Raw genomic sequence first — 22,840 nt, forward strand, 5'->3', positions numbered from 1 at the left:
TTCTACAAGGCCACACAAACCTTGTCTCAGAGACCCTGACTACCTCCCATAAACACCTCTTTCCACACCCCTCCCCACCATTAAACTGAACCAGTTATCCAAAGCTGTCCTTGCATGTGCATTCTTTGCATGCACACTCAATTCTAACCAATCAAGACCCTGTCTGTACAACCAGTGCCCAGCTAACCTTTTCTCCCTCAAGCCCATTCCAGTGAGCAATGGGTCTGGCTACCCTGAGGGAGAAGTGGGCATGGGCTGGCACAGAAATTCTTGTTCACCCATGTTCATTGCTGCTTTATTATAATAGCCATAAATTAGAAACAACCTAGATGTCCCATAACTGAAGAATGGGTAAAAGAAAATGTGGTACATTTACACAATGGAATATTGCTCAGTTGTTTAAAAAAAATGACATCATAAAATCAGAAGTAAATAGCAGGAACTAGAAAAAAAATCATACTGAGTGAAGTAACCCAAGCAAAGACAAATATGGTATGCATTTAATTTTATGTGGTTGCTGTTAAGTCAATAATAAGCTACAATCTGCATAACCATAGAAGTTAGGAAATGAGTAAGGGACTAGAGGGAAAGATAGATTTTTATACTTAAGAAAAATATAATAGATTTATATGGACAGGAGGGGTTCTGGTACAGGTTAATCAAGTGGGGAAGGGAAGAGGGGTACAAGGGAGGGAATACAGGGAAAGACAGAATTATGGGGCATTTGAGGGGTAGTGTGGAAACCTAATACAGTAGAAGCGTCCTAATATATATATATATATTTAAAGGTAATAGAAATGAAATCTCCAAACAGTAGGTGGGGAAAGCCCCAGCTGGACATCTCTTGTTACCAAATGAAACTTCCAGTACCAAGAATGGCTTTTATTTAGTGGAGTTGTTGACCAAATGGGTCCGTGGGAACCCCCAAACAACCCAGGATGTTGCCAAGGCTATAGGTTGTGTTTCTACAAACCATTGACAAGGCCTTATTGCTGAAGACTACGTCTATACAACTCATTGAACAAGCTGAGCTGGTGTCTAACCAGAACCTTTACCCCTATGGGCTAGAGTTCTTGATGCTGGAAAGTACTCTGCGTACTAGGGGAAACAAACACCAACTGAGGTACAAACCCTTCAATTTACACTGATGTCTTTGCCTGCAAGATATGCTAGGGCAATGGTGGCACAAAGCTTCTGTGAGTAACCAACCAATATCTGATTTAACTTAAGGCCCACTTCACAAGATGAAACTCATACCCATCAGTGCTTGCATGACCAACCTCCTATGCCTAGATAGCCCAGGGGCTCAGGATAAAACCAGATGCTAGTGTTCTACCAAAGTAACATAGCAATACCAGGGCGCCTGTTGACATTCTGCTATACTCATAGATCAGTGCTTGCTCAGACACCATCACAGAAGCTTTCTCCTGTAGCAAATGGAAACAATTATAGAGACCCACAATCAGACCTTAGGTAGAGAGAGACAGACCTGGGGGACACATAGCCCTAAAGTGGGATTTCTCCATCAAATACCTCCTCTCAGGCCTCAGGGAATCCTGTGGAAGAAGAGGCAGAAAGAGTGCTAGAGCCAGGGGAAACTGGAGGATACCAGGGAAACGACCTTCTAAACACAACAGGACCAAAGTACCTGTTAACTCACAGAGACTGAGGCAACATGCACAGGGTCGGTATGGGTCTGAACCAAGTGTGGTTCTAGAACTGAAAGAAGAACTAGAAACATGCTCTGATCCTGTAATATGATCCCCATCTCAAAAGGACAAAATCATTTCCTTTAAGTTTCTTACTCTTGCATAGAATAGTAAGCCATATCATGTTTTTTTTTCAGTGGTAGAAGCAAATGGAATAAATTCTGCTAAAATTTAAGTTATCTATTTCAGACCTATTGAAAACGAATGGTCATTGTAGATAATGACTTACATTTCTCACCTGGATTGCAATCTGCTACAGTTCTGCTGTAATTCTACACGTTCTCAACCAGATGGCGCTGGAGGAAGGTGCCTGTACCTCAAGTATACATGGAAAGGAGATGAAATAGAAAAAATTAGTAAAATTAGGTAGAAACCTAAACACTAGACTGACTGCATATCACTATACCAATATACACACTGCCAAATTCTAATACCACACCAAGTTAATATTAGGCCACCTTAGCCTTTGAATTCATGTAGACTAAGGTTTTCCTACAGCTTTTAATTTCATGCCAAATTTTCCAAATAACCTTACTAATTCTCAGTACTAGTATGAAATTCTAAGTGCTAGAATAGATTTCCTTAGCCATTTTATCACCAACAGTTCTGTACGTAGTCACCATAGATTTCCACGAGATGGACCTCTTGATCCTAGGAGGCCTTTGTTTTCCCAAGTGTTATGAATGCACACTTGTGGAATAGGAATAAAAAAGAATTCTGAGAAAAATAACCTAAGAAATAAATGTCAATAAGTAAGTCTAACACGAAATGTAAAAATAAAAGTAAGGTGGCATTTCCTTAGAGCACATTTCACGCGCACTATGCATTCCCAGGAGGCAATGGAAGGAATGGGGTAGTGAGTACTCAGCATGCACTAGAATGTATTTTCTTTCTGTGTAAAAACTACATGCTTCATTTAGAAGGCATGTGTATGTATAATGTGTATATAATATCATTTAGGCATCTATAGAAATAAAATAGATACCACTTTCAGATTTACTTCCTGATATAAGATACTTTATTTCCCAGTTTATACTTTTAAAGACTTTTAATAAGTTTTTATTGCTCTGAACATAAAACTGTTATTCTCACAGAACCATGACTGCTAACTTCCCATTGCTTAAGCAGTGTACTTCAGTGCACCAAAATGGAGTTAGGAATATCTTACAGGTACTGTCTATTTGAAGACACTGGTATATATGGTTTTATTTGCATATTTTCAGTTGCTCCATTGAAAAATAATTTGCTAAATGGGTACTGAAAAGATTCAGGACAAATCTGGGGTTTTGTTCGGTTTGGTTTGGTTTTACGCTGAGTCTTATGCAGCTAAGGCTGGCTTGAACCCATGATCTTCATCCAAGGAACTGGGTTTATGTAAGTACACCACCCTGATGCCCATATTTTAATGGACTTGAATTTGCTTCTGACTACAGCTAGAATCTGACTTGCTAGTGTGTGATGGAAAGCTTAAACCTGTAGTTACCATAAATTTCCACAAGATGGACCTCTTGATCCTAGGAGGCCTTTGTTTTCCCGATTCAAGGATCCAAAAATTCTTCAGGTCAGAAAACTAAACTTTAGATTTCTTTAAATGTTTAATACTTACCTTAAAGTTGCAGATGTTTAAGTAAGGTTTGTAATCTTTTTAAGACTTGCATTAAGTAGTTTTGCTCTAGCACATTTTGTGAAAAGGTAAGCAAATGCTTTGTAAAGTTGACACCTAACCTTCTCAGTGCCGTGAGGAAAGAAGACCTCTAAGGCAACAGAAATACTTTCCTTAAGCCTCTAGACTTGAAAATAAATTTTGTTTTCAAGCTCAAATTGTCATAGGTGGCTGCATATGCATAGCACCATGGCCATATAAGCGGACTGCTCTCTATGGTGTGAACCTACTTTGGAAGCTGCTTAAGATGGGTTACACACTTAGTCACTGCAAAGTTAAGGAGTTTATCAGGTTTACCTATCAAATCTCCTAATTCCCCTTACGATACTCATAGGAATATGAAACCCAGAAATAGTTACGATTAATAAAACTAAAATGGTAGACGTTGGGTACTATTGCCAATTCCTTGATTAAAATGAAAATTTCTAACACTTTTAGTTATAGTGCAGCCTCTGAGCTTAACCAAACTGAAATCCTCCCTTGGATATCCTATAATTTACCTTAAGTTTTTTTCAGCCACTATCTATGGGACTTGGCTCCGCTCTAGGTAGAGTTAATCCCCTGTAGGTTAGCGTTATTTCTAGAAGAGCAGCAGGTTCCCTTTTTCCTGTAATAGTTATGTGGATATTTCTTAGAGACTGAAATTTGGGGGGGGGGGGTAAAACTTTGGACCACTCATGTTTTAAACTAAGCAAAATATAAAATAGGAGCTATTGATATGTGTCTTGAAATGGGGAAAGACAGGCTTTGCTATTAACTGGCCACAACTAAGGAATCAATAGACACTACCAGATTCAAATATTCTACATGCTTGTGAAATTCAGTTACTGGCTTCCACCTACAAAAAGTTTAATTCACACACATCATAGAACAGGTAAAGCTAGAATTGCTCTGCTGTAATTTCTTTTTTGAAAACTAATTCAATTAGTGGAATGTTTGCTAGTATCAGAACGGATCACCAGTCTCTTTAGCCAGAGCACTGCCACAAATGTCCTAAGAAGTCTTTAGAGAGCTCGGAGAGCAATGGGATGTGGTAGCTGTGTCAATTTGTTCAGTATACTTGCTTGGTCTCAGTGCTCTCTAGCTAACAAACTGAGTGCCGAGAGTATGGCTGGCTTGTGCCAGCATGTTGGTTACCACATATTACAGAAGTGTGAGACCATCGTAAAGAGCAAGTCACCTGCTTGAAGTGCACAGAGGCCTACATTTGAGTGTAGGTCTTTGAGCTCCAAGCCATTGTTTACCGCTGACCATTATCCTGGGCAGAGGGGTAGGAAGGCTTCTTTCTGAGAGAAAACTTAAAAAAACAAACAAATCAAATTAAACAAAAACAACAAAAAAACCCATAAGCAAACGTAGGGGATTTTTATTGTTTGTTAGCTCATTTCTTCCCCTTGTATTTTAGTAAACTACTTACTCCAAGTCTTCATTCCTTCCAAACCTCTTATAATAGGGGTTTTGATAATGCAGACAAATGAAAAGTTACAACTTTTCTTAAAGAAGGTATAGATTTTCCTTTTTTTAGGATTTCCAGTAAGTTCCTTCTAGATTAAATGTGTTCAATACTCTTTCATAAATTTTCAATTAATTAACTTGAAAAAAATGGTAACTAGTTTTTCAAGGCACAAGCCTATATATATTTGACAGAATCTACAGAGAACAAAGTTGGCATTTTCTTTCCTGTGTTTATATTCAAAAGTGTTGACTTTTTTTTCAAAGTCCCCAGCTATACCTCATCCCAACCCCAAGAAAGTGAAAGCCTTTATTCATTTCCTGTAATAAGTAGTCATTTAATTAAAGAACAAAATTAACAGGAATCAAAATGTTGGAGCTGTATTTTTTTTTTGTTAGACATCATATAAAAAAGAGAGAGTATAGTACAGTAAACCACTCTATAACATGAACTTAGTTTTCAAATCATTAGGATAAAAATGTCTTCTCAACAAAATACTGAATGACACGGGGTCACAGGTCCCTCGTGGTGGAGGCTGGGAGTGTGAGCCTGCACATGCATGTCGCCCATCCTCCATGACGCTGCAGAACTGGAAAACAAGGTTGAAGGCAAACAAGTTTTCTTCTGGGAGAGTTACTCTGGGCCTAAAGTGACCCCAACAGTTCACACTCCTCAGACATCAAAGAGGGGAGTGTATCCTCTGGGTTGTTCCTCTTGTAGTCAGTGGTCAGGATTGCGTCTCTGTGATTCTGCTCTTCTCACAAACACAGCAGTTAGACTTGAGGAAAGTTCCCTGATGAATGTTCAGTGTTGGTATCAAAAATTAAACACAAATTCTTCTCAGAAGAAAATCTCTATGGCCTGTGGAATCTAGAAATGATTTTTAAAAGTAGATATTTATAATAGTTAAAACTGTCAAAAACAAAAAAAAACAAACAAACAAACAAAAAAAGCCTTTGACAAACAAATTTACTGCTATTCAGAGTTTCTCAAGTTGATATATAGGACTTCAGGGAGGGAATTGCTGTGGCTGAATGGCCTCAAAGAACTCTATGACTCAAACACCTCTGTGTAAAAGCTGCCAGTGAAGTTCTCTGCTCTAGGACCTGGCCTGGGTGATCAGTTCCTCTTAAAAATATCTGCAAATTAGTTAACATGTTCATAACAATGTGTAATACAGTCAAGAAAATTATGCAGGATTGAAATACTGCGTTGGCTTTGAAAAGCTACTATGAAGTACTAAAATCTGAATTATGTTTCAGTTTGGGAGCCCATACACAGGATTGTCTATTTCTTTAATAATAAAATAAGCATTAAAATGTGTTTTACAGAAGAATTTTATTTCCTAAACTTAAGAATAATAAGAGTTAAACTAACCTGTCAGGTATGACAGGAAACTTTAAATTATTTTGCATAATTTTCTTCTTTCTATACAACCCGAACACAAGTGCATAGGGGGTGCAATTCATAGTTATTCTCTGTTCTCTGTTCTACAGCCCCAGTCAGCGTGCAAAGCAGATCTTTTAAATAAGTGCATTGTCCTCTTGGGACCCTTCACAGCAGTTCACAGGGCGATTTACAGAAGCAAGGTTGCTTGTTTTTTTGTACTAGAGACATGAGAGCATCCTTCAAGGAAGAGGACAATACAGTTGCTCATGCTCTGTGCTCTCCACGGTCAGGTACCGTTAGGACTTATAGGCATATAAGAACTGAGCCAGAGGAAAGGAATGTGAAAGTATACATAGCACAAGAAGGAAAGTTTCTCTCCAACTTCTTCTGTGCGATAGGGTGGGCATAAAATGCGCTGCTCAACTTGGCGGGAAGTCGGGCAGAACACCCTGATTGACTGTCGTCAGCTCGAGGAAGGCAGGAGTTTCCTGTGTATATGTCATGGCCACATCCTCGGCCACTGGATTGCTACGTAGTAGACTCTCAAATGTATGCTGAAGAAACGAACGTGCCTTGTGGTTTGGTGAACAATGGCTTGTGTTAGAGGTTAATGTCAACACTGATAGATAATGGAGAGTGATTTTGCAGCAATGTAGATGTAGTGGTAAATTCTATAAATTATTTTAAATAGTGTAATTAAATACCTAAGAAAAACTCGAGTTGAGACCAATTTTCTTAAACATGACAGCTATAGACTAACATATGTATCCCCTTCTCACCACCAGTCCCTACTTCATAACGTTTTTTAGAAGAGGTGCCAAATATAGTTTCTTGTGGCTAGACCCATCATGCAGTCCATGCAACAGAAAGCTCACCTTGTCAAGTGCTTGCTGGATGCGTGTACCTCCATTTCGTTACTTTTATATTCATTTAATTCTTTACGAATTGCTGCCTGAGATTTAAAAAGGATAGGTTTTCAAGTTAAATGATCACCTTTGTATATTGTCAACCATAAATATGTGCTGACACTGCGGTCAAAAATCAGAAAGGAATTACACTGTTATGTTGTAGTGGGACAGACAACCCTTCCTGCACAAGTGGGTGAACCTAACACAGACTTGCAAACCAGTTTATAGTAAGATCAGTGCTTTGATTCTCTCACTGTTGTGCTATCAGGAAACCCATGTCATTGGAACGTCTGAGCATTCAGTTCAGTTTTGTACTATGGCAGAAGCAGCCTGAGCATCCTTTTAGAGCCTCGAGTCTTGCCTTTTTTTTAAGCTTCTCTAAACATTCTATCATGCCTGTCTGTCGTAAGAGCCCTTCAAAGCCCAAGAGAGAAGAATATATACTGGAAGAGTAGAAAACCTTCTATATTCAGATAGCACTAGCTGCTATTCTTTCCCTTTGATCATCTGGGCATATCCAGCTCTATTATAACAGCATTTCTCTAGCTTGATGCATATGCTTAGAAATGCAAATGGTGTCTGGCACATCCAATGGGTGGATATGGCAGAGTGGATGACCATCCATGGTCAAATGCTATCATGTAGAAGGACATAAGCCCAGTTATTGTAAGAACAAATAACTAAGTGATTGTATAAATTTTCTCTTCCAAGAAAAAATATTCTGAAAGCCTCCTTCACACTCCTGGGCTTAGGTCCTCCTAGATGATCGCATTTGACCATGGATGGTCACTTACCCCTTGTGCTTGGGTCATGTGATTTTCTTTATACCATCTGTACCAAATTTTGCAGTTCACACATCTCTGGTATTTGGAAATTGACATTTCTTAGGGGGATCCTCATGCACACTGCCATGTCCAACCATTGGCTATCCCAGACACCATTTGCATTGACAACCCCAAATGTCTTATGATACTGCCAAATGTCTTTCAGACCAGAACTGTCCCCTAGCTCAACTTAATCCTAAATTATCTTCATGGAATCAACAGTGTAGGGCATAATTTACCTAGTGGTTCACACTGTCTAAGACAGCCCAGCCTGATCATACGATGTGATCCCTCGACCTGCACAAAAGCAGTGTACCTTATCTGCTGCTGACAGTCTTGTCCAGGGCTTGTCTGCCCTCCTGTCATAGTCCTGTGCTCTTGCTACTTCCACATAATCACTGAAACGGATCAGAATTTTTCTGTCTCTCAATTCATCAACAGTGGGTCTCTGGTTAAGCTAAAATAAAAGAGGATTATAGTTAGATATCATATGCCACCATTGTTTTCTTATAGTAAGCAGTATATAATAATCTATAAACAACTGTATTTGTGAGTTACCATGAATATTCTCTAGTGTAATTTCAGAATGCATCAAATAATCCTCACATAATCTCTTTCTTCGAACACCCACCTGTCCTGACAGAGCACATGGTCACGGAGTGGTTGATGGAATTGCTGACTAAGTGACGTGTGTTCAGCAGTCTGTTATGTTAACCTCCACTCTCAGGAAGAGCTGTAAGGCTGTTGTGTTATCTCTAAGCTCAACAAAGCATGAGCCTTTGCTGAGAGTCAGCCAGACAGTGGAAATGCTCAGGAGGAAAGGTAGACTTAGGAGCCTGGAGTTACTTCCTAGACTAGCCATTGTAAATCTAAAGATGCGGAATGGAGACCAACAGACAAGCAAGCAACAGCAACCCGTAGTCTGTAATCAAGGAACAAGATGCATTGAAGGCAACGAAGAATGACAAGTCTGAAAGGCATGTGTTTCTTAGTGCTAAAAAATGCTCAGTTGCCTTCTGGGGAGGGATTGTAAGTGCTACTTGGGTTTCACTGCCTCCCCAATGGATTGCTCTTAGGGCCTCATTACTCGGTTCCCTTAGGATATATATACAAAAGGCACTGCTCTTAGAGCAACTGACCCCATGTTGTCTGGAAAAGCACACAAAGTCACAGTATGCTTTACATTACCACTTCCAAACTGCTGCAGAAGCTTTCTCTAGCCCACATCTATTTACAAAATAAAATGCTTTGATTATAATCCTGTGCAGACTAGTTTTGTCAGTGTGACGTAAGTTACAGTCACCTGGGAAGAGGGGATGCCGGTTGAGGAATTTCCTCTATCTGATTGACCTGTGGATATGTCTGTGTGGACATTATCTTGATGATTGATTGGAGAGGGTCTAGCTCACTGTAGGTGGTACCACCCCTGGGCATCTATCCCTGGGTTGTATACAACAATCTGAGCAAGCCAAGTCTTAAAGCAACATTTCTTCATGGTCTCTGGGTTAGTTCTGCACTCAGTTTCCTGCACGGATGCACTAGGACTTGGAAGTACAAGCAAATGAACCCTTTCCTCCCCGTGTTTCTTTGTGTTTAACACAGCAACAGAAAGCAAACTAGAACAGTACCTTTCTTGTTAATCTTTGCTTGATTTCTCTCCTTTCTTCCTGCTCTGTCTGATCATTCCTTTCTGTGAAAGAGAAATAGAAGCAAGTTAAGCATTTCTTGTTACGGACACAAGTACTGGCTTTCCTAGGGCCCCTTACAGATGACACCATTTGACATATCAGCTTATGTGTTTGCAGCTGCTTTCCCAAAAGCTCCTCAGAATTTGCTGGCCTAAGCTGTCACACATGACCATCCTTTTCAGGCTAATTCTTCTCTGCCCTATACAGAAGAAGTATATTTTTGCTACGGTTTGCTTCTGTGGAATAGTTGTCTATTGGTTTCCATGCCAGTTGAATATCTTCTCTGTATACTTATATCTAGGAAAACATGGAACATATCGTTTCAATAGCACGACAATCACGCCAGTGTTCAGCACTGAGTAGTACTGTCATCACAGTTGGTTTTCTATCTTTCTGTTTTACAAGTGAGTAAAATGGAACTTTTAGACAACTACCTCAAAACATGAACTTCTAATGATGGGCAACATAATATCAAATATGGACATTCCTACAACCCAGGTGCTTTTCCATTGTGGAAGCATACATAGACGGGACTACCTTCTAAGGGGCCAACAACCCTCAGAATTGGCTTTGCCTTGTAGGTTGTGTTCATACTACACTTGGCCATTAAAAGTAGGCCAGCATGTTGAAATACTGTAGTAATGTAAGCCTGGCCCAGGGGTTCAGAAAGAAAAAAGAATGCAGTCCTATTTCTGGCATTCTAGGCGCTAAATAAAGCCTTAGGTTGCCAACCTTAACAGAACTCCTGCCTAAGAAATAGATCGCACCCACAAGCACACAGGACAGCAGCACAGTCATGTTTGGGGAAGGGAAATTCTGCAACCTACATCTAATACAATCTTACATTCTATGCTTTTATTTAAATGGTATGTTTCAAACACTAGTGTATTGGGGGAACTGGCAATGTGGGTGTTTAATACATCTGAGTATGCTTTCCAATAGTCCTTTTATTTTAAAAGCTAGTAGACTAGGGAATTTTAGAGAAAAACACAATCACATCATATGCTTGTTTTTTCAGACATGTGTGGTAATAAAAAATGCATCGTTGTAAGCTATGGTGACAAAATAGTGAAACAGCCAGGAAACCCTGAAAATGTCATCAGGCCAGCCCTGAGAGGCTAAGGTATGGCATGAAAGTAGTTCTGATTTCTTACAAAGGTCCTGGACAAACCCCACATGTAGTTTCCTTGTGAAAAGACTAAGAAAAAAGCGGGATTCCCCCACCCCACCCCACCCCTTTGTGAAAATGCCATACCACAGTATTAAAAAAAACAAAAAAACAAAAAAACAAAAAAAACAAAACAAAAAAACAGTTTGGGGAAACTAGTCCAGCACCTTGGATAGCTCCATGTGCAGCTTCCATGGGTATCTAGGAAAGTGTGTTTGCTTCTGATGTGGGGACTAAGAACTTGGCAGCCAATAGAGGCAGGCCAATGTTCATGTGCTAAAAATGTCACATTTCCTCAGGGCCTTAGCTGCTTCAATAGTAAAATGGGTATGAAAGCACGACTCTCAGATTTGTGGTAAACATTAGGGAACACACACACACAGAGACTGAACCCAGTCATCATACTCAATTAGGCCATAAATACATAGAATTCTGAGTGTGTGTCAGATGCACTGACATTTCGTAAGTCTCCTCTTGAAGGACAGCATTCAGGCACAAGCGCAGATACACGTATTACGCTGCTCTGTGCTGTTCCATATGTGGTGGCCATATCCTTGCCACAGAAGAAAACCGAACCATACAAGTCAAGTAATGGGCTTCTCAGATCCTCCCACTCCAAACAGCTAACAAGGCTTCTGAGCTAAGGATAAATCTGGCTGGCTGGCAAAGACACTGTGTTTATGATGCGTTGCCATGGCCATCACAAGGAAAATCCACTTTCCTCAGCATGCTAAAGATTAGTGCAGTCAGTTCCAGCTACTTGCTAGCTCTCCTCACACTCACCAGGCTGTCTATTTTTAGGACTCCACCGTTTATTTTAGATAGTAACACAATTAGAAGCATAGGTAGGGGAACCTGGTTGCCCTCGTGAAAGAAAAGACACTGCTATGGAGGGGAGCAGGAGTGGGACCAGGCTAGTCTGAATCATGGGACTTTCTTCTTCCTGTGCCAATAGCATCCCTGGAGGACACCCTAAACCTGGAACATCCCCTGTTGAAGCATAGACCATAGTTTTGAATAGTATCAATGACATAAGTTTGAATTTTACACAAGGAGCTTTATATTTTAATATGGCTTGATGCTGTTGGCTTGATCAAGTGTAATATCAGCCACAGTCTATGCAACAGAACAGAACAGCAGCAGCAGCACATGAGTTTAAAGAAAGAATTCTTTGCGCGTGTATGTTCCTTCTGTCTTCGTTCATTTCCACGCTTACTCTCTGTTTAGTTATCAATACTCTAATGCATGCATAGTAAGTAAATCCAGTGGCCTCCAAATGTAGGCTTCTAAAAATATATATATATATATTACCCTACCATTTTCTTTAAGAAAGAATCCTTAATCTTAGGATTTTTCCCCAGTAGTCTACACAAGAGGGGGTAGGTAGTTTTAAGGCTAAGGACAGTATTAAGGCTAAGACAGAGAGGAATGGGTTTGCTGGCATGTTCAGATCAAGATTCTCTGGCCTCTCTGATAGAACCAGGTCAGTCTTGGTGCTGTTACAACTTTGAAAAAGATGATCACAAACAAAGAACACTCAGGCAAGTAGAGTGTGAAACACACAGCAAGGGACAAGCTTAAGAGTCACACCACTGGGCTGATCCAAGGATGACCAACACATTAAAAAGACTTTAAAAACTAGTCCTAGCCGGGCGTGGTGGCGCACGCCTTTAATCCCAGCACTCGGGAGGCAGAGGCAGGCGGATTTCTGAGTTCGAGGCCAGCCTGGTCTACAAAGTGAGTTCCAGGACAGCCAGGGCTATAAAGAGAAACCCTGTCTCGAAAAACCAAAAAAAAAAAAAAAAACAAAAAACAAAAAACAAACAAACAAAAAAAAACTAGTCCTAGTAGACAGGCACTACTCAGGGCTCGTCTGAGGGTTGGCTACCTTCCATCATCCAAGACCATGAAACTTCCATATAGTGGACATTATTGCTGGACATCTGGGCTCAGTACACTCCAGATACACGCCTAATTGGGGAAACAAGGCTAGAGGTACAGAGGGTGGTGGAACCCAAAGTTCTGAGCCATGGAAGTTTCCCTGCTCCAGTGAGCTAGCTATTTATTTCTCCTAGGTGGAACAAGTGAGGGGCGCACCCAGAAATTCCTGACTGGGTCTGAAATTTCTAATGTCCTTAGGAATCCCACTGCAAACTCCCTAGGAGCTCTGCTTAGCACCCAACATGCACAGGGCTAATGATTCATTTCCCTTGGGTCAACAGGTCCAGCTAATCTGAAGATAAGAGTGTCTTTAATTATGCTAGGAAGAGAGCTATTTTTATTTCTTTTAGAAGGAGCTTTCTGAATACAATCACTTGAAGGTTTTTCTTTCAGAATCTCTTAGCTGTTCAGATTAAAGGAATCTGCAGAGCTGGGCTGGGCTGTGAGAGCTCCGATTCCTGCAGCAGCCGTAGCACACGTGAGGGAAACCTCTAGAGGAATCTCCTGCTACTCACGTTTCAGGATATTTCTTCTCTCCAGTTCCTCCACGGCGGGTCTCTGGCTCAGCCTTCTGCGGAAAAACACTAAGATTATGTTTTGCACCATGGTGGCCGCCTGGAAGTTCTGCCCAGGTCTGTGCAGTGAGAGGTGCCTGGCATACACCCCTGAAGTTCAAGATCACCTTCTTCCAAAGGGTAGAAAAGAGTGGACCACTAGAGCCTCTTGCTGGCAAAATCAAGTCAGACTTCCATGTGGGAGGGAAAGCCAGTCCACGGAGCCAGCGCTGAGGAAGTCCTTGCTGCACTCCACATCATCACCTGCTCCCTGCCTGGTGTGTACACTTCACCCAGCCACATGCATGCTTAAGCAGTGCAGAGATTCATTCAGGAGAATCTTTTCCCTGCCCACTAGCTTAGGAAGAAGCAGGCAGCACCACTGCTGGGGTTCAGGCTTCTGGTTGCAGCCATGCCCCCAGATCCTTGCTTCCAGGCATCAGCTCCATCCTCCATCCTCAGGACCAGGAAATCAGCCCAAGAATACAGCCAGTTGCCTGCCAGGCTGAGAGGAGCCTCCTCTGCCCTGCCCCACCCAGGGGGAGTGTCTAGGGCCAGCCTAGAAGCCTTGCCTCTCTTCAGTGAGCACACAGCTTTAACACCAATGACAGTTGGGGATCTCCCAGCTAACAGGGAAGGGAGCCGCCCACGCACACGCAAGCGAGCGCCTCCCGCCTGCCTTCCTCCTCCCTCCTCCCCTCTCTGCCTCCAGCAGCTCCAAGGAGTGTGCCAGTGTTCTGTGTGAAGACAAATTACTATTTCCTTTTCAGATGGTCTCTGGCTCAGGGAATTGGAGGACGCAGCCCCCCCCTCCCCCTCCAAAAAATAAAACATCAAAACTCCACAAAACATAAACAAAGGGCTTGTCAGGAGAGGGAGGCATAATTAGACAAAACCAATGCCAAGCTCCAATTATTTCTATCTAAAATAATGGCCTTGGGTTGCAGCCAGAAGCCTTCCTACTTCCGGATCCTCAGCCACCACAGAGAAACATCAGGGCTGAGGCACTGAATACTCAGAGTCAGGGGCTATAACATTTTGCCGCTGTAAAAGTGCTGTCTCCAGAAATACGTGTCTATTTATAACCCCTGTCCCAGCACAAAGCTTGGGGCGTGGTGTGTCTGCTCCACACCTCCCTCTGCACTGGAGCACAAGTTTGCTTTGGCCTCCCCAGAGCCTTGTCTGCCAGCTCTTCCAGGATGGGGGTGGCCTCCACCCTACTTCTAATGTTCCCTGAGATTTGAACCTGGACCCTGACAACTTCTGGCTGGCAGCCAGAATCAAGCATTTCCCATCTATCCTAGGTAATATCTGCCAAATGTGGTCCTTGCTCCCTACTGCTATGATCCTAAACCCTCTCAAATGACCATGGACTACCAGCTATGCATCATATACTGTTCTGAGCCCTGTGAACATATTGCGGAGCCTGGAAGGTTTGTGAGAGATCACCATCCAAAAGATAAGAAACAAAAATCACCAGCAATTTCATAGTGGCCTGGACATAGAATAAATGAATCAAAGAATAAGAGACCAGGCAAGGCAGGGGAACCTGGGGAAGGTATAGTTGCACTGAGACCCTGGTGACAAAGGGGCCAGCCATAGGAGATTACACTCTTTATAGAATCTTTCCTAACTTCTCATTTGCTGGGCTTGAAGACTAAGGGAAGAAAGAGAGACAACACGACAATCTGCTGGAGTTAAGCCCACGCGGTCTTGGAGGACATGCTATGTGAGCAGGCTATCCTGTGGGAAGTGTGGTTCTGGGGCTGGGACATGATGACATGGAATAAGGTGTTCTCCCCTGAGTCTGCTTAAGAAGCACCCCACAGACAGGGGTTATTCAGGCAGGTTATGGCATAATAGGCAATATGACAGAACAGAAGAAGATGGGCTTTGGAAAACGGAGGACAAACCCTGGTGATCAGAGCTTGGGACACATCATTTCCTGGCTAAGTATGTGTAGGCAGGGCACTTGGCTCTTCTGAGTCCTACGTCTCACACACAACGAGGACTAAACAGATCTTCAAAGAGTCGTAGAGACTGAGTCGATGTAGAATGGCTCTTCGTAACATTTGCTTGAAATTCGGAAATCTCTCAAGAATTCACACCACCTCGCGGATGGCCATACCCAAGGGCTGTAAGGTCAAGATGGTTGTGGGCAAGGCTTTAAGGTCCTTGTGAATCAGGACTCAGGTGGTCAATGCATACCTTCTCTGACATTTATAAGTAAATATTTTCTCCAGACTTTGTTCCCTAATACCTGATTACACACGTTACTTGTGTGAAGTGTTCACCTGGGTCAGGTACTTCTTCCTAGCCCCAAATGGCATTCTTCAAGTCTACTACCCAGCAGAAGACAGAGACCAAAGGGACTTAATACATTGGCCTGGGCCTGGAAACAGTCAAACTTCTCAGACTCTCCTCTCTTTACCTGTGTCCAGGACCCCACCAATGACTATGGTCAGCTGCACCAGGGCAGCTGAATTGCCACAAAGCCCCTTGGCTGGCTATTCTAAGAATCTCACAGGACCAAGCACATCTGGCTCTGCTAAGTTACTGGCCCATCTGCCAAGCCAGGCCTGGGAGGCCAGACTTCTTCCCACAGTACTGTACCCATAGATAACTTGTGGAAAAGCTCACCTCTAAGATAGAGGCATTTTTTTTTTAACTAGCATGTACTGCCCAGGCCAGTTATAAAACCCTGGAAAGAAAAAGTTCATAGAGGCTTTGACCAACTGAGCTTTAGTTTGGGGAACAAAGCCTGGCATCTGAGTTAATGAGGTCTCACCCCTCCCCCCTCCCAATCCATGCATCTGAGACCCTGTGAGACTAGAACAGCATGGGAGTCTGACATCCAAATACCTGGTCTCAACCCAGGCCACAAGAGCCCCCGGAACAAAAACTAGAACTCACAGCTGGATCCAAAGCAGGGAGAGCTGGAACCATAGCAGATGGGGCAGCAGCTGCAGGAGAGACAAGAAGCCTGACCTTCAGGACAGATGGACAGGCTGGGGCTAGAGAAAGAGGTTCTCACAGTGGAAAGTGAGGCATAGATGCCTTGGCTGTGATGCAGTGGCCACTCAGGCCACGAGGACATTTTGTGGGTAGCACCACAGCCTTGGGAAGGAAGGCGCTGAAGGAGCTTATTACTCATGGTCCTAGAACTCCATGACAGTGGACCTGTCACACCTTGCTGCCAGTGAGCCCAGACAGGCAGGTGTTGGTGAAGGATGGAAAGAATGCTGCCGGGTCTGGACAGTGCTACCATTTTGGTGCCATCATCTTATGGACAAGGAGCCAGGAAACAGCAAGAAATTGCTCTAGCAGAACAACTCTGGAAGCCAAGGAGCACTGAGAGGTGCAGGGAAGGCCCATGGGGATGCATAGCTCTTGGCCCAGTGGGGTGCATAGCTCTTGGCTCTCATTGCCGCTGCCCTGCCCATGGTTTGGTGACAGTGACTTCCCATCTTGAGCTGACTCCCTACAGTGAGGCTTGATGGGGTAGCTAAGTACAGCACCATGGAGCTGAAAGGCCCCAAGGAAAGAAATATTGCAACACAGTAGCATCCAGTCCTACACAGAGGAGAGTGTTGGAAGGCCGGAGGAACAGAACAGGCTAGGACTGTACTTCACCTAGTGCCGGCAAGCATCACAGATTCCAGGCGTCCATGGATCCCTGTTGGATTGAGTGCAGGGGAGCTGATAGGAAAGTGACACCCTCAGTGGACTTCTGTGGCTGTCCACCTGAAAGTCACTTATAGCTCACACGGTGACTCCAAGAATGGGCAGTCAGGGCACAGGGAGGCAGAGAGAAAGGGTAGGTTGGAGTATAGAGATTGAGGTAGCCAGCAGAGATGCCCAGGTAAGTACTGAGGGTAAAGAGGTGCCTCCTCATTCCTGTCTGTGGAAGGCTGGCAAGCTTCTGCTCTGCCGGGCCAGTACCCAGAGTCAGCACACTCACTTCTGAAAACCAGACTCAGCTCTGCCCTGGCCACTGGCTTCCAGGGTTCATGTTCTCCCCATCCTGGGCCTGTACTGTGTGATCCCCTACCTCAGCAATGTACAGGGCTAAGAGGATTCGCATAGACCAAATATAGGTAAACATCAGCATTGTGGCTATTGTCCCCCACAGTGTAGAGCCTGGGTCTCCACTCTGCTGGCAGCCCCACTGTGGGCCTGAACCCATAGGAAGAGCTGTTATATAGGGAAGGTTCCCTCCCTTACACATATTCTTTTTCAGATACTTCCACCTCTGCCTCAGACACTCTTTCCTCCTTCACATATGCCCTCCTCCCTAAGGTACTCAGACAATCCTCCCTCCTCCCTCCTCCCTCCTCCCTCCTCCCTCCTCCCTCCTCCCTCCTCCCACACAGATCCACAGCCTGCTCCAGCACACTTCCCTCCTCTAACACACACATAGACACAGACATAAACACACAGACACAGAGACACACAAACCAGTGCCATTTCCACGACTGCAGGGCAGAAGGCACATGTGGCGTTCATGCTGGTGCCCTTTACCCATGCCTGCCCCACTCTAGCTCCCAAGCACCCAGGCACTGGCTTGTCTGCTTCCTCTCAGATACCTGGAGTCCAGTTTCTGCCTTTCTGCTAACCTTCAGCCTTGGACCATACAGTGCATCTGCCAAGAGCCACTGTCCTCTCACAAGGCACCTTTCTACTATCCTGTGAGTTCCCTAGAGATGCAAGCTTGAGGTGACTCCTGACTTTGTCCTGGCTCCAGTTGGCAAAGGCATCCAGTAAAGAATGGGTCATTTCTGTGCTCAGTTCTGCAGCCTGGAAGCAAGGGCCCCAGCCTTGTTTGCACATAATGGCTGTGGTCACTGAGTTGTGCAGGACTCAATGTGTGTAAGCTCCTGCGGGGGCCTCTGACCCTGCTTAAGGGTTCCAATTGTCAGGTGATCTCCCAGACTAAGCCAGAGAGAAATGCTATCACAGGCTTCTCCAGACGGCCTGACCAGGAGCCCTGTTCACATTTAGTGGGATGCTGGGACCCAAAGCTAAGACCACAGCTATCCCAGAAGAAGGTCTTGATGTGAGTCAGACTGGGCTTAACTACAAAGGGGAGGGAAAGTTGAGGTAGAGTAGGTCAATGCTGGGAGCTGCCAAAGAAGTACAGTCTAGCTGCCACTTCTGGTCCCACAGCACATGCTCTTTCACACTGACACCTCAGAGCTCCTGGGAGGACGACACTGGGAACACCACCACAGAACAATCTAGAGCTCATTGTGTTTAGTTAATTAGGCAGACACAGAAAGACAGATACCTTGATTTCACTCATACGTGCAAACTATATCTGAGCTCGCAGAACCAGAGTGTAGACTAGAGTGACTGCTGCCTTAGGACAAAGCCACGGCCACCATGAAGGAACAAACACTGGTATCTGGTTCCTCGGGATGAGAACAATTTGTATAGATCATGTGTGATTCCAAATTCCAGGAAAGATGATTCTGGATGTTCTTGTCATATGCTCATGCACACCTACGACATCTCAATGTATCACACTCTCGAAAGCTGTTGTCTGCCCACAAAGACCATCCCAAGACATACAGATCACCAGTGCAAAAAGCGAGATGAGGTTTTGTGGGCAAAGAGGTCTCAATGCTTTTCTTACTATCACACATTCCATGTCATTACATGTAAACATCTTTCCACCATGTATGTAAGAATGACAGGAGCCTTTGTATGAAATTAGAGCAAGCCTCAGACATGGCTCTGTGGCACCCAGCCTTCTCATGTGCTCTCACCCCAGCCACGGCATCTCAAGCTAACCCTGGAGGAGCCCTGCCCAGCCCTTCTCTGAGCCTCATGGCTCCATGAAGAGAGCACTCAGCACACACATGCCTGCCATCTCTGTCTGCTGCAGCACTGTTTTTACCTCCCCCTCCTCCCCACACAGTTCCCCTGTGAAACCTTCCCAGGTCATTGTATCTAAGCCTTAATCTACCTTGGGATCCTAATTCATATAGCGTGTCCATCTTTGGGCAATGGGCCCCCTTTACCTTCTCTCTAAACTCTCTTGGTATCCTCAGCTCAAATAACTTGCAGCTTCCATGACTCTCACCCATCGTCCTGTATGAGAAGGGCCTTGGTCCGAGGCAGAGACAGGAGTAAATGCATTTGTAAGTCCTGTGATATTGATAAGGTACCTATTCCCTTTGATGTTCAGTTTTTCTTCTGAACAGTGGGCAGATGATACACCCATGTCTCAGGTTCCATCAGGACCAGCTGAGACAGAAGCACGAGGCAGCACACATCCTGCCCTCTGAGGACAGCAGTTTCTATGTCCTCCTTGACATATGGTCTTAGCTACCTGGTGCTCCTGGCCAGATGACTGCAGGTTGACAGGAAATTTTGAGAAGCCTGAGCACAGTAGGCTTGGCTTAAGAAGGGATGCAGACTTACCCCTCCACAAGCGTCAATTCGTGCAGTGTCATCCCAACAAAGACTCCACTCAGGGTTTCCTACTAGATCAACTAAGCTTTGGTACAACATTGAGAGGTTCCTTCTCGAAGAGGCAGTCGCCTCCTAGAGACAGGCTGCCGCTGGAGAGCAGACAGCGCTGCACCCACAGAGACTGCGGCTATTTTGGGAGGCAATCCTGCCCCACAGCCAGCCCTGAGTCACTAGGAAACTGGGATTTCCCAGTGAGGGTGTGCCAAACACTACCATTCAGATCCAGGACCAGGAAAGTGGAAAGCTCTCTGCACTCCTGCCCGCTGTCCTCAAAACAGGCAGGTATGTACCCTGAGTTGCAGATCCCTGGATGACAGGACACCTGGAGAATAGAGGTCAAGAATAGAGTGATCCTCTCCCCACATGACAAGAGCAAGCAGGCATGAGAAGACCAGGACTGAGCACCCCACAGAGGTCCCAGCCAGCTCCGGACCTAGAGTGGAAAGTATGTGTCCACACTGGGATCACATCCCTCTGACTAGTGTATTCCTAACTCATCAAAGGCTGACCTAGGGAGATGCCAACTGCACACACACACACACACACACACACACACACACACTCACTCACAGTGATCCTGTCACAGCAGCTGCCTACACCAGCTTTCTGTACACAAGGGTGAGTATGGACCCAGTGTCTCTATTCCCACGTCCAAAACCAGCCTCTTCTCATACCTCTGGCTTGCTCAGTATCCACTGCCCATCTTAGAATTGATTCCCACTAACAATCTGCTTCTAATTGTATTCACTCCCAGTACCTCAGGAGTCTCCACATCTGTGTGTTCGCCTAGGATGCACCAGATCCAAGCCACTAGCCTCTCACCTGAGCATAGTGACAGCCACCCAGAGTCCTTTTCCTTTCTAGCTCCACTGAAAGCTGGCATTTGTGAAGCCCCATGATGAACTCCATGATCCAACTGTTATCAGCAAGGCTGGACAGTCCGTGACAATTCTTGCATCACTTCCTGTTCCTGCTCCCTGTCCTTTGCCATGAGATGTCAACAGCTTCAGATGGGCTCCTGGGCTGGGATGCCCAACTCCCATCCCTTCTAGACCTGCATCCCCTTGCACAGCACACACTGCCACCCAACTTTACCTCCAATCAGCCCTCACGGTTACTTAAAGCGTATCAGGGGAAGGAGAGAGAACTCAGTAGAGAAGGATTTGCCATGGAAGCATGAGGACCCAAGATCTGCACCTATGTAAATAAATGGGTCACAGCATCTCAGGCCTGCAATACCACCATTGAGGAGGTGGACACTGGAAGACCCGCTGTCTGGCCAAGCTAAGTCAGTGAGCTCTGAATTCAGTGTGAAACCTTGTCTCAAAGATAAGGATGGAGACAAACTGAGGAAGACACCATGGGCCTCTGTCCTACATGCATGCATGCACGTGCGCACACGCACACACACAAAATCAATGTTATGTCATATTCAGAATATGAGGGGAAAGGGGGAAATTAAGTTTCCATACAATTGCACACATTTTATGCGGGAGTTCAGACACGACCTCACTGGGAGCCGGGGTGAGAGCCGCATTGCTACACCTACACAGATATCAGGATGACGTCAGCTGCTCATGCACCAGGCACAGAGGGAGGCCGTCACGTCCGAGCAGATGCTTCTGGAAACACAGGGAAGATTCTTGGTAAGGCTCTGGACAGAACAAGGCTCCTTATTCCCTTTGGTTCCAGAGCCTTTGCCTTCCAGGAAGCAGTCTGCAAGCCATTTCAACAAGATGTATCGTGCTTGTCCATGTGCCACAGCTCACATCCTTGATAGTATCAGGGGATGTTCAAAGTCAAGTGTGTGTGTGTGTGGGGGGGATCTTCACTGCTCAGGAGCTGGCCCTTAAGCTTCAGGACACTTCCTGGGGTCGGGACAGAATCACTGGACAGGCACCCACCACTGACCCTTCATGATCCTATCCCAGAATTCCCAGAGGCCCCAAGGATGGCTGGCCTGCCAATGGCTGACATGCATCTCTGCCCCCACGGGTGCCTCTCTACATCCACAGTGAGGAGTGTTAATGGCAGAGTGTGGACGATGTCACCTGTGAGGCTTCCTGTGTCCTTTGTCTGGCACTGCCCCCAAACATCCTATGTGGGAAAAGGTTTTCCAGGTATCCAGGTTGCCAGGTGTCCCCTGGCAGCAGGAGTCAGAGTTCCTGGGATGCTAGGACTGGGAAGGTCCTGCTTCCAGTTTCCTGGCAAATAGGCAGAGACCACCAGCCAAGAGCACTTGCCTCTCTAGATGAGTCTCAGGATACCTGGGAGGCATCAACTTTGCCTTCCCTGTTCTGCTCTCTATAGTGATACAAGCACTCAGAACAGATAGACCCCAATGGGCAATAGAGCATCCTCCATGAGAGAGGAAAAAAGCTGTGGTTGAGTATACGTGGAGAGGAAAGACAGGTTGCTCACCACAGGACATAGCATGTAAGCTGCCTGTGGGAAGGTATTTCCTCTCAGGGAAGAAAACAGAATATCATTCTAAATGTCCCCTGTCAGGTACTGATTCTCAGTGTACTACACGGAGAAGAGCCAGGAGCACACGTGTCAAAAAGAGAGGGCAGGGTAGAGTAGGATGAGTGTGAGCAGGGTTAGATGCCAAGACAGCACCACAGCTAGGTGCTGACACAGGCCAGCCTGTGCATATCATACATCCGCTACTAGAAAGGTGCATGGGACATACATGGTCCCTCCTGACCTCGCACAAGTGAAAAAATAATGCATAGATATGTCTAAGCTGGTCAGCAAGCTGCTGCCAAGGATAAAGGGCAGAGGGCAAATGGTGGCCCATACCTGATTGAATCCCTGCTACCCAACTCAGCCCTCTGGTCCCAAAGCAGAGTCTACACTGGTCCCATAGGAGCCCAGGTCAGGGTCACTGGCTCCATGACAGGGATCCTGAAAGGAGGCCAGGTGGACATGCAGCTGGTTGGCAGAAAGCACTCCCAGGAACTGTGCTTCATCCTGATCTGCCTATCCTGCCCTTCCCCACCACCTCCCACCTCCAGCTCTCTGCTGGCTCCTCCTCTGGTCCTCTTTCTTTTGGCCTGGCTGACT

General features: G+C 44.9%; 1 protein-coding gene across 5 annotated transcripts in view; it reads right to left on the reverse strand.

Moving 5' to 3' along the window:
* Positions 1 to 3,949: 3,949 nt before the first annotated feature.
* Phactr3 (phosphatase and actin regulator 3) overlaps positions 3,950 to 22,840 on the reverse strand; it is a 219,832-nt gene continuing 200,941 nt past the window's right edge. For 3 of the 5 annotated variants that reach the window (XM_029474384.2, XM_021152564.3, XM_021152559.3), the window contains exons 9-13: positions 13,259 to 13,314; positions 9,575 to 9,636; positions 8,263 to 8,403; positions 7,090 to 7,166; positions 3,951 to 5,695 (exon numbers count right to left, since the gene is read on the reverse strand). In XM_029474384.2, coding sequence (XP_029330244.2) covers positions 5,680 to 5,695; positions 7,090 to 7,166; positions 8,263 to 8,403; positions 9,575 to 9,636; positions 13,259 to 13,314 — 352 coding nt within the window. In that variant the 3' untranslated portion in view covers positions 3,951 to 5,679. Of the gene's footprint in view, positions 5,696 to 7,089; positions 7,167 to 8,262; positions 8,404 to 9,574; positions 9,637 to 13,258; positions 13,315 to 22,840 lie in introns of all 5 variants that reach the window. The other 2 variants (XM_021152545.3, XM_021152538.2) reach the window with 1 other exon arrangement.

This window comes from Mus caroli, unplaced genomic scaffold, assembly GCF_978045245.1.
Source record: "Mus caroli unplaced genomic scaffold, Mus_caroli_1 scaffold_2, whole genome shotgun sequence".
NCBI classification, from domain to species: domain Eukaryota; kingdom Metazoa; phylum Chordata; class Mammalia; order Rodentia; family Muridae; genus Mus; species Mus caroli.